The following is a 20,870-nucleotide window of genomic DNA, read 5'->3' as shown; positions in this document are numbered from 1 at the left end:
GTTGGCCGACATTGCCTCTGGGTGTGGCTTCAGCCAGGCTGAGGGGAGGCCACAGAGGCTGAGGAGGACCCAGCTGCCTTTGAGCAGGCGCCTCTGTGCACTGGTCCTGGACCCAGACCCCCAGGGCCCCCGAGGGCCAGGATTGGCTCAAGGCTTCCGTGTGTGGCCTTCCTCCCGCCTGCAGGGATCCGAAACAGGATTAGGTGGGATTACAAGCTCCAGAAGCCTCCTGCAGAGGCTCCGAGGACCAGCAGCCTGCCCGCCCGCCCTGGCTGGGAGTGGTCCCTGCTGCACGCAGGTCAGGGAGGGAAGAGGGCACTTTTGCAGGAGCCCCATCTTGGGGGACAGTGGCACTCTGTCTACAGAGCTGACCCCGAGATGGGGCACGGGCTCAAGGCCCCAGGCAGCTGGAGCGGCCGCCAGCGGCACTAAGAGCCGGAGACAGGACGGCCTCCCTCTGAGCCGCAAACTCAGCAGCCCTGCTTCTTCTCCCTGTGGCCACCTGCCTCTTCTGCAGTGGGCTCCCTGCCCTCCCCAGGGCCGCTGTCCAGCTGGCAGGAGGGGGTGCAGGGGAAGAGGACAGGGCTTGGATGACCACCACAAAGGGAATTCTTTGTAAGTCTGCTTCCGTGTATGTGGGGGAGAACAAACAGGGAACCCGAGGCCCAGAGAGGTTAAGTCACCGCCTTAGGTGCCACAGCCCTGCAGCAGAGCCAGGACTAGAGCCAGGACTAGAGCCAGGACTAGAGCTAGTACCTCCCAGTTCCCCTTCACCTCCCTGGACCCCCTTCCCCCTCCAAGACGGGTCTGTGACTGGCAGTTGGCGCACGCCTCTTGTCCTCTGCTGTGGGTCAGCATTTTGAGGGGCTGCTTCCTGGCCTGCCGGACTCCATAGCCCACCCAGCTGGGCCCCGGGCCCCTCAACACCCCTCCGCCGGGGTTTGCAGGTCTTCCTTAATCCGTTTCTAACGTCTCTGGGCTTCTGGAAGCCGCAGGAATGAGGTTCTGGAATCAGCGTCTCAGCCCCAGATTCCAGGCCCAAGTAGAAAATGACCCACAGGCTCTGCGGACTCTCCTGAAGATCCGAGGCCACGGCTTCTGGTGGCCCCTGTGTGGTGCGGGCTGGCATCCAGCGGCCGAGAAAGGGGCACAGCCCACGCCCCCAGGGCTCAGCCTGGCCCACCCAGCAAGACCGAGAGGAGACTCTGAGGCCCACGGCAGGAGGACCCACTGTGTACCCGAACCCGTTCTTTCAAGGCGTCCACAGAGGCGCACCCTCAAAATCTTCATAGAGGAGTTCCCGTTGTGGCTCAGCAGGTTAAGAACCTGACACAGTGTCTGTGAGGACACGGGTTCGATCTGTGGGTTAAGGATCTGGCATTGCTGGGAGCTGTGGTACAGGTTGCAGATGCCGCTCAGATCCCGCGAGGCTGCGGTGTAGGCCGGCAGTGGCAGCTTCCATTTGACCCCCAGCCTGGGGACTTCCAGGTGCTGCAGGTGCAGCCCTAAAAAGAAAAAAGAAAAAAAAAAACAAAACAACTTCCTGACGATCTAAAGCTGCACATGGGGTCAACCTGAGAGATGGAGAAAAGTCAGGACACATCAGGCTCTTTCTGCTGCCTCTGAAACCTGGTGCATGCTGGTGACCTCAGAGACGCCTGAGGCCTTCCTGCTCCTGGCGTGTTTCGTGCACTGTGAGCATGGCGCTGGCTTGAGGCGGCAGGGTGGAGAGCGACCAGCGTTCTCCTGGGGCCTCTTGGTCGGGGCCAGCCCCGCCGAGCTCCTGCGGACGTGGCCAGGCCACTGGGGCGCCTCCCACAGGGTCCACACCCTGAGTGGACCCTTGAGCCCCGCCCCAAGCCCCACGGCTGTCCTCCTGGTGTGGCACCCTGAGCGGGGAGGGCTCTGGAAAATGGGGGAGACAGGAGACAGGGGGCTGCTGTTTGGTTTGTTTTTAAAGCCTCATTCCCGGGCTTCCTGGCTGTGCTCAGAGCCCCTCTGAGGCCTGGGCTGCTTGGGGTCCCGGAGGTGGCCCAGACCGGGCCTGTGGCCTCTGCAAGGAAGTGCCGGCCCCCAACAAAGGAGATCCGCCTTCCGGGGTCTCCCAGCAACTAAGTCGACTCGGCTGCCCCTGAAGCGATTTTCACCCCCCGGAAACGGTGGTCTTTTCCAGCTCATTAACTGACTGCAGCAGCACAAAAGGGGCCCAGGCATGGATGGGGGGTGGGAGGGAGCGGAGCCTCGAGGCTCCCCTCGCCTGGAGACGGGGTGCCCATCGTCCCTGAAGTGCCCCTCTGTTCGTTCAGATGCCGTGAGCACTGTGCAGGTGGCACAGGGGAGAGTCCGCCCAGCTGGACGATGCCCGGCCTGATCCAAGGGCCCTGGCCAGCACTCAGGGGGGCGGCGACGCTCTGGGTTGAGGGGAGGCCTTTGGGAGGGAAGCGTGCAGCCTGGCCAAACACCCTCTCTAGCTTCTCCGGGGAGGGGCCAGGCCCAGGAGGACCCCTCTGCCTCTCCCTAGGGTGGGCTCTAGGGTGCTGACCTTCCCCACCCAGGTTACCAGTGGGCACCCCCCGCCCCCTGGGCCCTTGTGTCCCCAGGCTCGTAAGAGACCCCGCTCGCACTGCTGGGGATGGGCCAAAGGCTGCCCACGGTGGCAGGGGCGGGGGTGGGGGGGGTGGGCTCCACCCCCGCCCGGCCCAGGACCACCTGCACCCAGGAGAGTGGGGAGAGCAGGGAGGGTGGCCAGGGACCAGCGGGCTTGCCTTCTGCGGTCCCCGTTCTGCTGGCTTGTTCCTCAGCCCAGTGCCACATGCGGCTGGGAGGCGGCTGGGCCCAGGGCGCTGGTCCCTCCTTCCAGAGCAGAGCCCCAGGGCCTCCCGCCCCTCCCGACTCCCGCTTTCTCCCCACGCCCTGCACTCCAGCCTCACGGGCCCTGCTCCAGGCCGTGGCCTTGCCACCAGCCCCTCCTCCTCCACAGGGTCTGGACTGAGGGCCCCCCCCCACCGCCCCAGAGAGGCCTTCATGGCGGGACTGCGGCCTGCGCTTCCCTCCCCTGGACTCCGGGTGGGAGAAGGCGGATGCAGACTTGCTTTTGGGCTTGGCTGCTCCAAGCCCTCCGTCCTCCCCTGCTTAGTCCTGGCCTGTCCAAGGCTGCCCACAGCACCTGCCCCCGGGATGGACCCTCAACCTGCACGCGGGGGCAGTGACCGCGTCCTCGCTGGCCTCCCCATGGTTTCTGGCCAGAGGCCGGGCTGGTGCCACTCACCCAGGGAGGAGTTCCCCATAAGCTCCAGTGACCTGCAGGGCACAGATGTTTGCTGTAAAGCCTTGTGCCCACAAGCTGTCTCTCGTGCCCACCTCCTGCCCTGGCTTACAAGTCCTTCCTTGCTCTTGTGGGACTGGCAGAGTGGGAGGTCAGCCTGTGTTCTCAGGTCAGCTCCCGCTAGGCTGGGAGGACACAGGTCAGGCCAAGACCAGCACGGGCTCGGGGCTGCCGGGCTGTCCACTGAGGAGGGCAAGCTTCCCAGGCAGGAGGCGGGGCCTGTGCTGCCCGCAGCATGTGGAGGTCATGCCCTGCTCTGTCCCCAGGAAGGGGCCCACCCTGGCCAGTCCATCTTCTACACTGCAAGCCCCGGTCATTATTTTCTTTTGCAATATCTCAAAGAAATAAAAAGGCTTCTGCTTGAGCTTAAACGACCCAGACCCAGGAATGGCACTGATAATTTTCTGAGACTACCCGGTGTGACAGGGGCTGGTCAGCAAGAGTCACAGTCTGTTCTCTTTTTTCTTTCTTTCTTTCTCTCTCTCTTTCTTTCTTTCTTTCTTTCTTTCTTTCTTTCTTTCTTTCTTTCTTTCTTTCTTTCTTCCTTCCTTCCTTCCTTCCTTCCTTCCTTCCTTTTCTTTCTTTCTTTCTTTCTTTCTTTCTTTCTTTCTTTCTTTCTTTCTTTCTTTCTTTCTTTCTTTCTTTCTTTCTTTCTTTCTTTTTCTTTCCTTCCTTCCTTCCTTCCTTCCTTCCTTCCTTCCTTCCTTCCTTCTTTCTTTCTTTCTTTCTAGGGTGGCGCATATGGCATATAGTTCCCAGGCTAGGGGTTGAATTAGAGCTGCAGCTGCAGGCCTACACCATAGCCACAGCAACACGGGATCCTTAACCCACTGAGAGAGGCCAGGGATCAAACCCGCATCCTCACAGATACTGTGTTGGGTTCTTAACCCACTGAGCCACAGCAGGAACTTGGAGTGACACACTCTGAAGACACCTGGCTGGCCCACAATGAGCTGGGGAGGAGCCGGGCCAGCAGGGGTGACCACCAGGGCTGGCGCCCCTGGCTGGCAGTCACACCACAGGGGTCAGGGGGAGCCGCAGGGACCCAGTCCCCGGGGACTCATCCCCATCTGCTAGGCTGGCTTCCCCCAGGCTAGTGTGCAGACCACCCGTCTGAGCCCCACGAGCTGGAATCTCTTACCTGATCCACAGGAGGGGCCTGCCAGGTGCCATGCTGAGTGGGTGTGCCTGTGCCAGACAGGGCCAGGTGCTGCTCTGCCCAAGCTGCAGTATAGTCCCCCAGCTCTGGCTGCCTGGTCCCTGGACTTACCCACGGGGGTGACAGCAACTCAGGCTGGTGACTCCACTTCGGGCCGACAGGGAGCAATAGGGAGAGATATTACTGTCCTGACGGAAACAACAGTTTTCAAGATGCTGGACAGCAGGTCCTGAAGGACAGTGGTCACTCAGAGACAGGATGCAAAGGGGCCCTACGGTCACTCCGCTCGCAGCTGGGGCACAGGCAGGGGACCCGCTGGAGTTCGGGGGGCTGCCCTGTGAGGAGAAGGAGCTGAGGGTCCCGGGGGACAAAGGAGCCCATCAGCGGAGAGGGCAGAGCCGCGGGGTGAGCTCCAGGGCCCCTCAGGGCACCTCCAGCCCCGAGACTCAGCTGAGAACGGAGCGGCGCGCGCGTCCAGAGACCCCCGGCTTGTGGATAAAAACACTCCAGAGGTGCCAGCCGTGCCTGGTGCTTGCTCCAGTCTGAGAGCCGGGCCTGTTCCACCCGGCACGGTAAGAACCTGCACAAGAAGAGCACACGGAACCTGGACGCAGTAGAAGAAAGGAGACAACAGGTCACGGTGGAAGAGCTCCCTGGCGGCTCAGTGGCTTAAGGATGCAGCGTGGTCACCGCTGTGGCGCACTTTTAGTCCCCAGCCCCAGAACTTCCGCGTGCCCCCCCCCCCCCCCCCCGCACATCACGATAGAAATCAGTGACGAGGAAAAAGCGGGGAAAAGTCAAGTCCGTGGGTCTCAGAGCCGGTCACTGGAGATCAGCAGCCCTGCCAAGCCTCAGGCTGCCCACAGGGCTGGGGCCAGGGGACGCGTGCAGGCTTCCTAGTTCACTCCTGCACCACGGAACTGCCCCATCCCGCCTGCCCTAGAACACAGGCCAGAAGCCCTGGGTCTAGTACTGTCCTCTCTGGGGCTTGGAGCCGAGAGCCGTCAAGCCTGGAGGTGGCCGTTGGCTCTTCCTGGTCCCCAAACCATCCTACACTCACCCCGTCTTCTCCTGCGTGTGTTCGTTTCCCACACCCCACCTTTTGCGTTCAAGCTTCACCAAAGAAAAGTTGTTAATCATCAAAATAAAAGAAATACTTACAATTCATTAATCCCCAAATAGCATCCTATCTGCGTAGCTTCATGGATTCTTCCAGCCGCCGCAACTCAGGCCCACGCCTGGGTCTGCACGGCGAGCCCCGCCCTAAGGCCCCACTGTTCGTGCACACGGTGGCTTCACTGGCCTGCTGCTGTCCTTGTGCCCACTGAAGCCCCCAGCCCTGCCCACCTATGCAATCAGACGTCCAACAGCCAGTCCCCCAGGAGACAGAGTCCAACCCCCACTGACACCCGGCCATCTGACCTCAGCTTCCAACGCTGCCAGCAGGAGGCAAGTGGGAGCAGGACAGCTCTGTGACCTCGGCTGCCAGCTGGGAAGCCAGGTTACCTGGGCGCCAAGCAGGGCCGGGCCAGGCACCCCCGCAGGGCATGGCATTGAGCCGCCCCAGTAAAGGGACAGAGCCTGAAGACAAGGAGAGGAAAACATGGAGCTCCCTGGCGGCTCAGCAGGTTAAGGATCCGGCATTGTCACTGCTGTGGCACGGGTTCACCCCCAGGCCCAGGAACTTCCCATGCCACTGGGCACAGCCGGAAAAAGAAGAAAAGGAAGACTGAGAGGGAAATCGGGGTTTGAGCTCCAGACCCTCGTTCCCTCCAAAAGTAAGCCTGTCTTTCCGTTTTCTGGCACATCCAGGGTGGGCCAGAGGCCCAGAGGGCTGAGCTGTAGCCGGGCTCTGGGGCCTGGGTGGCACAGGTGCGGGGCTCAAAGTCCCATCCCGAGGTGGGTGGTGAGGCGAAGACAGGAGTCTCTCAGACCTGGACGGTCCCACATCCCTGGATGCCAGGAGCCACAGAGGTGCTCTCCCGGGATCTGGGGCTCTCCCCCGACCACGTGCCCACCGGGCGACCGTCTGCCGGGCACCCAGGACCCCCGTTCCCCAAGCCTTGTGAGGTCAGGGGGCAGCAAGGCGTCCTGGCCCAGGATCTGTGCTTAAGGGACCATTCCTCAGCTGGTGGAGACCGGCTGAGAGCTGCCGGCAGGGCCTCCCACGCCTGGAAGGACAGAGCAGTTCCAGGAGGCTCAGGCAGGTGGCCCACATGGGCAGAGGGAAATGGTGCTGGGAGGCGGGGAGCAGGGCGCGTGCTCAGCACACCCCCAGGCCCTGGCACCACCTGTGCATCTGGTCACAACTGTCCCTCAGCTTGGCCAGTGCCAGGCCCCAGGCCAGGGCGAGGAGAGAAGCAGGCAGAAACAATTTGAGAGAAATGCAGAGGCAGCTTCTGGGGCCAGCAGAGGCGGGAGGGGCCCCCACTGCCCTCTGAGAAACGCCCTTTCCTGGCCCCAGAGAGAAAGCCTGGACCCATCCCCAGGGACCACGCCCCCGGCCACACCCTGGCCCCCCGCCCCCAGTCTCCTGGATGGGAGCAGGGACACTGGTTCCTCACCAAGCCACAGGACCACCCCTCTGCCCCCCATCGCATGGTGTGGCCAGTCAGCGTCCGGCTCTTGGTGAGCAGAGCAAAGGTGTCTTGAGCACAGCCCGCCTGGGGCTTGGAGACGGGGCCAGGGGGTGGGGAGGCTCGGGGATGCCTTGGGAGGCCAGGGCTCTGGGAGAGCCGGCCCCAGAGCAAAGGTCCCAGGGGCCATGGAGCCCTGGCCCCCTGCTGCCTCTGACCCACGGGGAGCACGTGGAGGAAAGAGCCCAGACCTCGAGTCACGCAGGCCTGGGCCCATCCTGCCCGACGCCCACCAAGTCGCCCGTCTCTCAGCCTCAATTTCCTCTCCATGAAAGTGCGGATGAGAAGTCCCTCGCCTGTGCACACTGTGGTCTGTGGGGTGTGGCCAGCGGGGACCTGCTGTGCAGCACAGGGGACTCTGCCCAACTCTGCGATCATCTGTGTGGGAGAAGAACCTGAAAAAGCTTGGAGTTCCTGCTGGGACGCAGGTTCAATCCTGGCCTGGCACAGTGGGTTAAGGATCCGCGTTGCCGCAGCTGCAGCGCAGGTCCGAATGGCAGCTTGGATCTGACCCCTGGCCTGGGAGCTCCACGTGCTGCAGGGGGGCCAAAAACAAAAGGTGTGTGTGTAATGGAATCACTTTGCTGTACAGCAGAAATTATCACAATATTGCACATCAACCAGACTTCGATAAAACTTTAAGAAATGGGGAAAAAAAAAAAAAAAGAAACGGAGGTGCCTCGGAGGGGAGCCTGGCTTCCCCTGCAGCTGAAACACGTGACTGCAAACAGCCCCGACTGACCGTGCAGTTCTGGGGCTGGACGTCCCCGTGGGTCTCCCTGGGCTCCATCAAGCGTCTGCAGGCTCCGCGGGTCCTGCTGGAGGCCCCGGGGGAGGCTGGGCCTCTCAAGGCCTCCAGCAAAAGCCAGCTCCGGCTGGCCACGGCCACATCGCCATGTCTGTGGCCTCAGTGGGCCCATCCCAAGGACAGCTGGCTAACAATCTGGATCCCGCCTTTGCTGTGTGTGCTGACAGCTTCCCAGGGCCCAGGGACTAGGCTCCAGATGTCCTGGGGGCCATTCCGAACGGGACAAAATCACATGCACCTATCGCTCTGGCCAGAGGGGCTTCTCCTCTGACCCTCCCCCATCAGGGAAAGGTTTTCAGCTCTAGCTGTAGAGGAAGCATGGCAGTGAGCCGGCAGAGGAGACAGAGGCGAACAGGAGGAAAGGGAAAAGCAGGAAGCGGCGGGCCGGGGCGGGTCCCGGGCCTCCTCTCCACAGCCCCCACCTTCACCTGAGCCTCTCCGGCTGCATCTGCCTGGAAGCAGCGCCTCTCGTGAGCCAAAGCATCAGCGTGGGGAGTCGGACCTCACGTCCCACCTGGTGCCCCCCTTGTCCCATCTGGAGGACCTCAGGTCTCACCTGCCCCTCCTCTATCACATCTGCCAGCCACCGGAGCTCAAGCCACTTGGTCCCCCTCTGGCCAGAGTCATGGGTAAAGCACCCCTTGTGTTTGGAGCAACTTTCCAGTCGGCTGACTTCAACACAGAGGCCTTGGCCCAGCCCGTCAGGATGAATGGGAGGCTGTCTGGGGCCTCAGCTGACAGCGGTGACCTAGAGGATGAGGCATGAGTCGCGGTTTCCAGCATGGCTCCCCCTGGAGATGACAGTCTGGGAAGAGCAGCCTTTGGAAGGGGCTGGGAGGGGTGGGTGGTCCTCCCTGGCCCAGGACCTGGGGGCCAGCTGCCCACAGTGGCCCCCTGTGTGCAAACGGCAATGTCACACGGAGACTGTGGCCAGGACGGGACACTGCCGTCGCTGTCCTAAAGGGGACAATCAGTTTCTTCAGTAACGTAAGCTTCAGTCCTACGGCACCAACTGCGTGAGCTCTGCATGACTTCACCTCCGAAGCATCAGACATTCCCCTCCGCCAAGCTTTTCTTTTTTTCTTTCTTTATTCTTTTTTTTTGGGGGGGGGGGGAGGCTCACCCAAAACATACGGAAGTTCCCAGGCCAGGGATCAAATCCGAGCTGTAGCTGCCAGCCTGTGTCACAGCCACAGCAACGCAGGGTCCGAGCCTCGTCTGCGACCTACGCCACAGTTCATGGCCATGCCAGATCCCCGACCCACTGAGCGGGGCCGGGGATTGATCTCACATCCTCATGGATGGATACTAGTCAAGTTTGTTTTCTCTGCACCACACCAGGAACTCCTCCAAGCCTTAAGAGGAGGAGAAGATCCATTTTAGTCCTGCAGAGATCCAAACTTGGCTGGATAAATCCTACTAAACAAAATCCATTCTCCAAATTCATCCCACTACCCTGACCCCGCCAAGGAAGGTCCTCGGGGCTTCCAACACCCCCACGTCTGTAATCGTCACTCACTTCTGGAAGCTAAGGATATGCTCACTGCCCATGAAGTCAGCACCAAGAGGAGACACTGGAACACAGCAGTCAAAGTGTCTGGGCCTTCGCTTGATCTGTCCCCTCGTGACTCAGAGCAAACTGCAGGAACAATGCCATTCGAACTGGGGCCACTGCCTATGTAGATTGAGCGGGAGGTCTTTGGGGCTTTGGCATCGTTTCAAGGGCTCACCTGGGATGGGGGTGGGGGAGCACTGGCCTCAGCACCTGCCAGCCTCAAGAATGGCCCGTGGCCCCACCTCCAATCCCAGAGCCCAGAGGGGCCACAGATGCCACCGGGCTGGAGACCTGTCTGTGCTCAAAACTGGGGTCTGCGCTTTGAGGTCCAAGCCCAGGGCCCCACTCCCACCCCCATATCCTCCCTCCCTCCGCTGCCCCCCGTGGGAGCCTGTGCCAGGCAGGGGCCTGGTCAGTGCTGGCCCAGCCTTGCCATCAGGGGCGGATGCCAGTTTGGACCCTCAGGGAGGAGTGAGACCGTCCTGAAGGCCGGCCCTGCACCTGACCCCTGACCCCCGACCCCTGACTGGCCACCTGACCCCCACAGTCTAGACATTCCTCTAGGGAGTGCTGAGTGGACCTGGGGTAAGCGGGGGCAGCGGGCTGTCATCCTCACTAAAATTCTCCAGACATTCCAGTGAGTGCCTCCAAAGCAAGGGCTTTAATGATGCACCTCTCTTCAATCAACTCCGAACATCTTTATTCCATCAGAAAGGGACAATCCGTCATGGGAAACGGAAAGAGCAGCTCTGGCCGCAGACAGAGCCCTGGCCCTGGAGGGGTCTGAGGGCTCCTTTCAGTCCTGCTTCTAAACTGCCTTGGAAAAAACTTTCTAAATGAATTTCTCTAGACAAAGTGGTCCCCAAAGCTAGATTTCACTAAAGCAACCTTGGTTTCTCAAAAATAGACATGAAGAGGAGTTCCCATCATGGTGCAGCGGAGACGAATCCAACTGGGAACCATGAGATTGCGGGTTTGATCCCTGGCCTCAATTAGTGGGTTAAGGATTCGGCATTGCGGTGAGCTATGGCATAGGATGCAGACTCGGCTTGAATCCTGCACTGCTGTGGCTGTGGTGTAGGCCGGCAGCTGCAGCTCCAATTAGAGCCCCTAGCCTGGGAACCTCCATATGCCGCGGGTGTGGCTGTAAAAAGTAAAACAACAACAAAAACCCCTAAAGTAGACATGCATCGAATTTGGTTGCCCGTCCTGTGTTCTGAGATAGTAATTGGACATAAAGTCGTCATCCGCAAACCAATTTCATGGTTTATTTTGAAACTCAGCCAGGGTTTCCTCCATGCAGGGAGGGAGTGGGGAGCAGGGCTTCTCTGCAGCACCCAAGAAGGTTTTTAAACCAAAGATACGTCTAGTTTTGGTAAAACAATCCGGATAAGTGCATGTCTCGGTCCCGCCTTGGCTTCTCCTCCTCCGAGTCGTGGGGGACCTTCTCTGCCTGGTCTGGGCGCCCCGGGGGGTTTGGGGGTTAAGTCCCCCAACCGGGGGCTTTTCCCGGGTCTCAGGTTCCCGGTCTCTGGACAATTTCGCCCAGCAAGTGTGAAGCGAGAAAGGCTGACAGCCAATCCAACATCCAGAGATGGACTGGGGGCCCCTGACCAGGACCCACCGGAAGGGTCCTGCCTGTGTCCCGGGCCGTGCGTCCCGAGGAGGTAAGAGGCCGGCCCATCCGCCTTCCCCGCGGCTCCAGACCCTGTCCAGGAACCTTCGCTGGGGTCAGGTAGCGGGACACCTGGGAGAGCTCCTAAAAAGCCACTCAGGGTCAGAGCACCGCGGCCCGACTTCAAGGCGACGGAAGCAGAATCCTCAGTCCGGGCGCAGCGTCCATGAAAAGCGGCCCCCAGGGTTCGGAGAGAGCGCCCGGGCCACGGCAGGCTCACGCCGAGGGTTCTGGCTCCGCGATGGGGCGCGGGGGGAAGAGCAGCCGGCGAGCGACGGAGCGACAACACGGCAGGAGGCGCGGGCGCCGCGTCTCTGATGGCGCTGAACTCTCTGTGCCGCTGGAGCCGCGCGCGGTCACCGGCTTGCGCTCAACCAGGTCGCGCCCTCTCTGGGCTCCGCCGCGTGGGGAGGCCGGGGCCAGCTCCTCCTGCTCCACAGCTGCTCCAGCCGCCTGGGACAGGACCCAGGAGCGCAGCGCTCGGAATAGGACAGGCTGGCGCCGGGAGAGTGGAGCGCGCCAGGTGGGCGGACCTGGGGCGCCAGGGTCCCGCCCCTCCCTGCCCGTCCTGCCTCCCGGGTCGGCGCAGCCAATGGGCGCCTAGGTCTACGCTGCAGCGACCGCGCGATTGGACAGCCGACCACGAAAGGGGCACCGCCTTTTTATAGGGCTCTGAGGGGCGGGGCGCCGCCGAGCCGGTGCCGTCTCGCCGAGTCGCGGCATGAACCCCGCTGGGCTCGGGACGTGCGGCGGGGACCGTGCGGGGCCCGGCCCGCTGCTCTTCAGCGTCGAGTCGTTGCTGGAAGCAGAGCGCGGGCTAGGCTCGGAGCCCACAGAACCCCGGGAGGAGAGGCCGCGAGGCGCCGCGGAACCCAGGACCTGGTTTCCGCTGGCCGCCCCCTCGTCCTTCCCACGTAAGTGCCCTGCCGCACGGTTCCAGGGTGCGAGAGGATCCCACCAAGCCCAAGGTCGGAGGACCAGGGCGGGAAGGGCGCTGTCCCTTGTAACTTTGGAGAGTAACCAGCCACTAAGGTACGGCCTGAGCGCAGAGAAAGAACCAGCCCCCACGAGCCCGTCCGCCCCCTCCCGCGCGCGCGAGCCCTGCAGCTGCTCCCCGTCCCACGCCGATCAGGCTTCTGCTGTACCTTGGGGCGGAGCGCGCAACCCAAGACCCCGGGCTTCTTGTCTTAGATTCTCTCCTGCCGAGCACCCCTTCAGCCCCGTCAGTCCCCACGCGTGGTTAACTTCCGCTTCGCCGAGTCCCGCCTCTGCGGTCACCACTCAGTTCTTGCGGCGACTTCAAGCCCAGTCTCTCAGTTTGCCAAATGGGCAGAGGTCCCCCTCCCTGGGGCGCAGGGCCACCGATCTGGGGAACAGAGCCCGAGGCTACCGCGACGCGCCATCGCCCCTGTGCCTCGCTTCTCTTACCCTAGAGGCTTTGGAGGTCTCCTCTGAGGGCCGCGGTCACCCAGCCGCAACTTGCATCCGGCACCAGCCTTTGCGGTGATCCAGGAGTGAGGGAAAGGAGCGCGCGCTGCCGGGTCTCAGCGCCTGCTTTGTGCTCTTTCCCCCCAGGCGCCCCCAGCCCCGCACCCTACCCCCTCCGGCCACACAAGAACAACCGCAAACCGCGGACGCCCTTCACCACCGCGCAGCTGCTGGCCCTGGAGCGCAAGTTCTGCCAGAAGCAGTACCTGTCCATCGCCGAGCGCGCTGAGTTCTCCGGCAGCCTGAGCCTCTCCGAGACGCAGGTCAAGATCTGGTTTCAGAACCGCCGGGCCAAGGCCAAGCGACTGCAGGAGGCCGAGCTGGAGAGGATGAAGCTGGCGGCCAGGCCGCTGCTGCCCCCGTTTGCCCTGCCCTTCCCCCTGGGCACCCACCTGTACGGCTTCCCAGCGGTGTCCCGCGGCGCGGCAGGCTCCCTCCCGCAGGTACCGGGACGCCTCCCCTCGCCCCTGGCCGCCTACTGCAGGTATTACTTCTCCTAGGGCTGCGAGGCCGCGGGGATCCCGCTGGGGAGGGAGGGCGCAGCCAGGACATGTTGGCTGCTGTCGCCGGGGGCAACCCATCCCAGGGCCTGAGATGGGTCCCAGAGGGCAAGCGGTGCCCTCTGCCGCCACGGCCTCTCCCTGGCTGCGGCACTGCTGCTACCCGTGCGCTGCAGGCATCTGGGCATTCTCTACATTTTTCAGGTTTTTGTTTTTGTTGTTAACAGCGTTATAATTGATGCCACAAGTCTGTTCGTGGGTAACATGTTCAAAACTGTTTTTAAAAAATCCTGCTTGTACCAAACTTTACTGAAAGGCAGTGAGCATAGTTTCAGACACTGTCCTGGAAATGGACCAAAACAGAGCTTACTATTCTGTACAGAGCACCAGTTAGGTATTTGGAGGGTGACTGTGGACCTGCCCGCCACACCCTTGCTTCCGCAGCTGCCTCTGCTCAGAACCTAGCGGATTGTTCGCGGCTGTAGCGGGAAACTGATTTCCAACAAAGAGATGACAGTCACCGTTTGGTGCCAGGACTGCTAATGAAACTTACTAGTTATTTTCACTACTAGGTGGCTCGTGGTAGTAACTGAATGGAAACTTTCACACTTGTTTCAGGGAATTTTTCCTTTTTTTTTTTTTTTTAACTAGAAAGCATCCTGGAGCCTGAGGCAAGATGCTCTGGGGTGAGGGGGCGTGTGCGTGAGTGTGCATAAGGTGTCCACTCGTGGGCCAGGCGGCCTTGGAGCCGTGGCCTCAGGGGATTGTGGGGCACACCCTCAGGCCTGGCTCTACCGCTTGCCTTGCGGGGGCAAAGCAGAAGCGAGACCAGGGTAAGCAGGTGTCCGGTGGGAAGAGGAGTCACAGTGCATGCACAGCAGGACTGGCGCACCAGGGGCCAGGTGTGACCAAAAGGCCGGGCCCTGAGTCACCGGGGCAGCGGTGGCTGGGGACCTGCTGGTCATCCTTCTGTTGCCTCTTGACAACGTGCTGAGTTAATTCAGGAAAATGACACCCAGGCACGAAGTGAAACGACGGTCCACCCCTCCGAGGGTCTGCAGGGCGGCCCCCAGCCCTCGCATTCAGGGCTGGGATGGCTGGGGGAAACCGCTCAGGGGCATCTCATGTTAGCTCCCCAGCCACCGGCTGGGCCGGAGGGCGCCTTGCCTAACACCTCCCCTGCCTTCCCCGTGGAGCTACAGACAGGCTCTGGCTGCAGACTCACTGGCCACGTGGGTGCAGGCTGCACGCTGACCACGGGGGAGGGGGACGCCAGGCCCTTCTCCCCCTGCAAGGACTGCAGGTCGCCGGGGGCCGAGGTCCTGCTGCCCCCAGGCGGGGCAGGTGCCGCTCCATGGGGAGCGAGGCTCACACTGCATTCCTTGCCTTCGTAGCCATCGTCCTCCCTATGTTCCTGGAAAATGAAAAGTCATGATGAATTTTAAAGGGAAGTTGACCCAGTTACTGAAGTGTGCTGCGAAGGCCTGGTGGCGGGAAGGGGGACGGAAGCCAGACACCGCCCATCGCGCCCGAGGTGTGTCCCGGTGAGGCCTGAGCCTGTGCTCTTTAAGCTCAGAGCCCGACTCCAGTTGGATTCCTGAGGGGACAGGCCCGCCTGCGGTCTGTAATTGTGCCAGAGACGGTGCGCGGGTTCCACTGCACCAGGGGAGCCGGCCAAGGGGCCGAGGGGAGCGACCCCCCCCCGCCCCCGTGTCTCCCCGGTGCCTGCGCGGGCACTCGCATCCTTTACACCCTGGAGCCCCCACAGCCAGGGCTGGAAGAGGCTTCGCTGCATCAGTTTGCCACGTGTCTCTCCATGACCGGTTCTGACCGAGACACCCACCTGGGAGCGGCCCCACCCAGGTCCCCACTGAGCCGGTCCAGCGACCTTTGTCTGACTCAGGGCTCGGCACCCAGACCACCGAAGGGGGGTTGAGGCTCTGTGGGGCCAGAGCCCCTGAGAGCCCACCAGCTGGGTGCCCTTGCTGGGCAAGGCTGAGGCAGACGTTCAAGACCAAGAAATCCCCCCTTCCTGAGTGGGCTCCTGCCTGGGGCCGGGGCACTGCCAGCTTCCTCCTTCAGCCACTGTGTCTCCAAGTCCTGGGGGCTGCCCCGAGCCGGCCGCAGCCGGGGTGGGAGGACTCCCCGTCAGGACCCCACACAGAAGGGTTCGAACTCAGTCCTGGCATCCACACCATTCCCGGCGGCAGCTGCTGGAGTCGGAGACAGCAGCTCTGCCAGCTGGACGGGGGCTGGCGGGCAGTTCAGGGCAGTCCGTGCCTCTTGGAGGTGCAGGGGTCAAAGCGGGGAAGGTGGGGACTGTGGAGAACCCGGACAGAGACCCTGCCAGCAAGCCTAGTGTTGGGGGACTGCCCTGGGGCTCCCAGGTCAGCGTCACCTCAGCAAGGGTGGCAGGGTCCAGGTTGGGCAGACCCATCACTGGTTCCTGGGTGGGGTCAGCCTGGGCCCCCAGGGCCCCTCCTGGCACAGGAAGCTTGAAGGCCTCTGCTGGTCCCCAAACCAGCCTTGCCTGCTCTGTGTCTGGGGGTGCTGCTCTCGGCCCACCCCGGGAGTGGACCCCAGGCCACAGGTCTTGTGCCTGTGGACACTCGGGGTGGGGGGTGTCAGTCCTCTGTCGGTACCTCTGGGGGAGGGACTCTGCAGTCTGTCCATGGATCTCAAAGGATCTAGAACAGCCGTTGTTGGGAGGGTAGCGGCCTCCTTGTGGCCTCCTAAAAATACAACTCTGGGTGCTTCTAAGCTGGGTCCTGGGACTGTGGGATCCCCTGTTCTTGTCACATGTGTGCTTTCGTGGGTGTGAGACATTTCATGGAGTCCTCTTGCGGCCCAGAGGGTCAAGGATCTGGTGTCGCCACTGCAACGGCGTGGGCACAGTCCAAAAAAAAAGTCATAACAAGAAAAGGTTATTTAGGCACTACTTCGTCCACACAGGCGGTAAGATGCTTGGGGTTGAAGACTAATCCCTGATGCCAGGTGTCAGCCACGTGGCCAGGGGCTGGCAGAGGCAGGCTCTCTGCTGCCCCCACCGCCCAGTCCCAAGTCCGTGCACACCTTCAGGAAGGATTTCTGGAAAAGTGACTGCAGTTTCCCTGGCGTGACAGCACAAAATGCCAGCCAGGTGGCCTAAAGCTCTGCTACTCTCATTTTGACTTTTAAAAAAAGTGTTTCAAGAGTTCCTGTCATGGCTCAGTGGAAACAAATCTGACTAGCATCCATGAGGACGCAGGTTCGATCCCTGGCCTCACTCAGTGGGGTTAAGGATCTGGCGTTGCCATGAGCTGTGGTGTAGGTCGCAGCTGCAGCTCCAATTGGACCCCGAGCCTGGGAACCTCCACGTGCCTCGGGTGCAGCCCTAAAAAAAAAAAGACCAAAAAAAGTGTTTCATTTTCCTAAATATACAGTTTTTGCTATTTCTGATACTCAGTAAGTTATGCTGTATTTCCATCGATTAGACCATTAAGAAAAATAATCATACAGCAAATGAATGGACATGGCCAGTGGTGGTAAGAGGCTCAATTTCAGAGGCCAGTGAAACGTGGACAAGAGCTGTCCCAGTACACGCACGAAGCAGGTCTTTTCAAAACCACACCAAACAGCGACATTATTACTCTGAACATTCAGGAGATGTGACTTTTTCCCGATTTACTTTGAGAATTTGTAGAAGAGGAACCACGTACTCACCCCACCCTCAGTGAGCGCCTGTCTCCACAACTCGGGGTGATAACTGCTGCACCCAGAGTCCAGAGGCCGTGCCCAGGATCCTGCAGCTCTGGGGCCAGGGAGAACCGCGTCCTTACGTCCTCACCAGGGTAGGCGGTCGTTTGGGGTTTCTGTTCGTGGAGCTGCAACTGAATGCAGAGCTACCCACCTCTTCCCTCTTGTTGACCCGCCGGCTGGCAAAAGCCTGCAGGGTGAGGGTGGATGGAAGTCTCCAGAAGGGGCGTCTTTGTCTCATTCTGGCTTTTTAAAGGAAATACTTTTAACATTTCGCCGTAAGCACGATATGTGAGGTGAATTTTTCAAAATACTTTCCCAGGCAACCTAGGTTCCCTCCTGCCACGCGACAACAGAAGTTTTGTCATCAGTGGAGGTTGCAGTTTAGCAAATGCTTTTCCTGTGTGTACAGACGTGATGGAGTGCGTTCCCCTCCAGCTGCTACTGTGGTAAATTCTAGTGGGAAGTCTGATTTGCTCACATCCTTTCCAGTTCTTGCTATCATCTGACGTTGCGACTCCAGCCTAGTGGGCGCGAGGTCAAGGGCTTTAACGTGTTCTCCCTGATGGTCAACGACTATGTTCCCATGGGCTTTGGCCACTTATATATCATCTGCAGAGTAGCCTCTATTTAGGTCCTTTGCCCTTTTTTTTTTTTTTTGGTATTTTTAGGGCTGCACCTGCAGCATGTGGGGGTTCCCAGGTTAGGGGTCAAAACGGGGCTGTAGCTGTCGGCCTACGCCTCAACCACAGCAACACAGGATCCAAGCCACGTCTGCGACCTACACCACAGCTCATGGCAACGCCGGATCCTTAACCCACTGAGGGAGGCCAGGGATCGAACCCATGTCTTCACGGATACTACGTGGGTCGTCACGGCTGAGCCACAACAGGAACTCTTTTTCTACTCTCTTGATGGTGTCCTTTGAAGCACTAAATATTTTAACTTTGATCAAATCCAATTTATCTGTTTTACATTTTGTTGCTTGTGCTTTTGGTGTCACACAGAAGAATCCTGTGCCAAATCCAAGATCGTGGAGATTCACTCTGCATTTTTATCTCTTACACTTAAGTCTTTGGCTCATTTTGAGTTAACTTTTGAGTATTTGGGAGGTAAGGGTCCAACCTGATTCTTTCGCACGTGGTTATCCAGTTACCCCAGAACTGTTTGCTGACAAGACTCTTCTTCCCAGTTAGATGGTCTTGGCTTTCTGTCAAACAACACTTGACTGTCAGTGTCGGGGTCCATCCCCGGACCCCCATTCTAGCCCTCTGGACTCTATCTGTCCTTCTGCCAGTACCACAGTGACTGGATCACTGTTGCTTTGTAGCAAGTTTTGAAACATTTTTTTTTTTGAAACATTCTTATTTTGTTCTTTCCAGAAGGTTTTGACTTTTCTGGGTCCCTGGCAATTCCATGTAAATTTCAGAATTAGACTGTCAATTTCTAAAAAGAAGTCCACTGGGATTCTGGTGAAGATTGCATTGAATTTGTAGATCAGACAATGTTTTAGGAAATATTCTTATTTTAACAGTGTTAAATCATGAGCATGAGAGGTTTTATCAATTATTTAGATCTTCTTTTGTTTCTCTGAACAATATTCTGTAATTTCTAGGGTAAAGCTTTGCTTTTTTTGTTGTTGCTAAATTCAGTCTTAAGTATTTTATTCTTTTTGATGGTATTGAAATTGTTTTCTTTGGAGTTCCCTTTGTGGCTCAGCAGAAAACAAACCCAACTAGCATCCATGAGGACACAGGTTCGAGCCCTGGCCTTGCTCAGTGGGTTAAGGGTCTGGCGTTGCCGTGAGCTGTGCTGTAGGTTGCAGACGTGGCTCGGATGTGGATTTGCTGTGGCTGTGGTGTAGGCCGGCGGCTACAGCTCTGATTAGACCCCTAGCCTGGGAACCTCCACATGCTGTGGGTTCAGCCCTTAAAAGAGCAAAACAAAATTGTTTTATTTTTTTTAAGTGAAAGGAGGCAGAATATGGTTCATCTGAAGGTGAGAGCAGCCTGGGATTGTTTTCTCATGGCCATTTTTGGGTTGTTCATTGCAAGTGTGTAGAAAGATAACTGATTTTGTGTATTGATCTTTTTTTTTTTTTTTTTTGCCTTTTCCAGGGCCGCACCCACGACATATGGAGGTTCCCAGGCTAGGGGTCTAATCAGAGCTATAGCTGCCGGCTTGCACCACAGCCACAGCAACACCAGATCCGAGCCGCGTCTGCGACCTACACCACAGCTCACGGCAACGCTGGATCCTTAACCCACTGAGCGAGGCCAGGGATGGAACCCACAACCTCATGGTTCCTAGTCGGATTCATTAACCACTGAGCCTTGATGGAACTCCCTGTGTCTTGGTATTTCATCCTGCAAACTCCTGAGTTCGTTTATAAGTTCTAATCATTTTTCAATGCGCTCCTTAGGACTTTTCACATACCAGGTCATGTCATCTGTGAATAGAAATCAAATGTTTCTTCCTTTCCAATCTAGATCCTTTTTATTTTTCTTTTCTTTTTTGCCTCATTACCCTGGCCAGGACCTCAGTGCCATGTTGGCCAGAAGCAGCAAGAGCATATCCTTGCCTTGTTCCTGGAAGCATCCAGCCACTCGGCACTAAGCGTGATGTGAGCTCTGGGGTTTTCATAGATGCCGTTATCAGACTAAGGAAGTTCCCTTCTCCCCTTGTTTGCTGAGTGTTTTTATCATATAAACGTGTTGGATTTCGTCAAATGATTTTTTTTTTGTCTTTTTGCTATTTCTTTGGGCCGCTCCCGCGGCATATGGAGGTTCCCAGGCTAGGGGTCTAATCGGAGCTGTAGCTGCCAGCCTACGCCAGAGCCACAGCAACGCGGGATCCGAGCCGCGTCTGCAACCTACACCACAGCTCACGGCAAGGCCGGATCGTCAACCCACTGAGCAAGGGCAGGGACCGAACCCGCCACCTCATGGTTCCTAGTCGGATTCGTTAACCGCTGCGCCACGACGGGAACTCCTCGTCAAATGATTTTTCTGCATCGTCTGAGATGATTGTGTGGTTTTTGTTTTTTATTCTGTTGACATGATGTGTTATACTCATTGTTTTTCTGATGTTAAACCAATCTAGAATTCCTGGGATGAACCCCCCTTAGTCACAGTGCGGAATTCTTTTTATGTGTTGCTGGATTTGGTTTGTAACGTGTGTGGAGGATTTCTGCATCGATACTTACAAGCAATATTGGAGTATGTTTTCTCTAATGATACCTTTGTCTGGTTTGGTAACACACGGGCCGTGGACATAGGCAAGGAGTTGGGAAGTACTCCCTCCTCCTTGGTTTTTAGGGAGTTTTTGAAAAACTGGCTTTAATTCTTTCTTTCCCCCACCATAGCGTGCAGCAGCCTGCTGCGGGAGCTCATTTCCCAGACCAGGGATTGAACCGGGGCCACAGTGGTGAAAAGGCCGCAGCCTAACAGCTAGACCACTGGGGAACTCCCGATGTTAATTCCTCCTTAAATATCTGGTAGAAATGGTGAAACTATCTGGTCCTGAACTTTATGGGTCGTTATGGGTAGTTTTTTCTTCTTCTTCCTTTTAGGGCTGCACCTGCAGCATATGGAAGTTCCCGGGCTAGGGGTCAAATTGGGGCTGCAGCTGCCAGCCTACAGCCGCCTTGCCACAGCCTCAGCAACAGAGGATCTGAGCCGCATCCGTGACCTAAGCCCCCGTGCATCAATGCTAGATCCTTAACCCACTGAGCAAGGCCAGGGACTCAACCCGAGTCCTCACAGTGTCAACGCTGGGTCTTTAACCTGCTGAGCCACGCAGGACACTGGACGGTTTTCTGTGAGCGCTTCGAATCTGTCGTCCTGCTGCTTTCTGGCCTCTCTTACGACTGGTGGGAATTCAGCCGTTACTTTTACTGGGGTTCCCTTGCAACTAATGTGTTGTTTTGGTCTCATTTTCCAGATTTTTTCTTGTTTTTGACTTCTAGCGTGTTATTATGATGTGTCTGG

The 20,870-nt window shown here is 58.6% G+C and overlaps 2 protein-coding genes across 2 annotated transcripts in view; one reads left to right on the top strand and one right to left on the bottom strand.

Annotated features, from left to right (window-relative positions):
* The first annotated feature begins 11,879 nt into the window (after window positions 1-11,879).
* On the top strand, window positions 11,880-13,483 carry LOC125117019 (homeobox protein MSX-3-like). The gene is made up of 3 exons (XM_047762694.1): window positions 11,880-12,072; window positions 12,208-12,299; window positions 12,592-13,483. The coding sequence occupies exons 1-3, from the start codon at window positions 11,880-11,882 to the stop codon at window positions 13,144-13,146; spliced, it is 840 nt and encodes a 279-aa protein (XP_047618650.1). The 3' UTR covers window positions 13,147-13,483.
* Window positions 13,435-20,870, bottom strand: part of ZNF511 (zinc finger protein 511) — a 15,222-nt gene continuing 7,786 nt past the window's right edge. The window contains exon 6 of the mRNA XM_047760303.1: window positions 13,435-14,560. Coding sequence (XP_047616259.1) covers window positions 14,515-14,560 — 46 coding nt within the window. The 3' untranslated portion in view covers window positions 13,435-14,514. The remainder of the gene's footprint in view (window positions 14,561-20,870) is intronic.

Source organism: Phacochoerus africanus, chromosome 15 (assembly GCF_016906955.1).
Source record: "Phacochoerus africanus isolate WHEZ1 chromosome 15, ROS_Pafr_v1, whole genome shotgun sequence".
NCBI lineage: Eukaryota > Metazoa > Chordata > Mammalia > Artiodactyla > Suidae > Phacochoerus > Phacochoerus africanus.
Note: the sequence above shows the minus strand (reverse complement) of the source record. Positions and strands in the feature narration are given on the sequence as shown.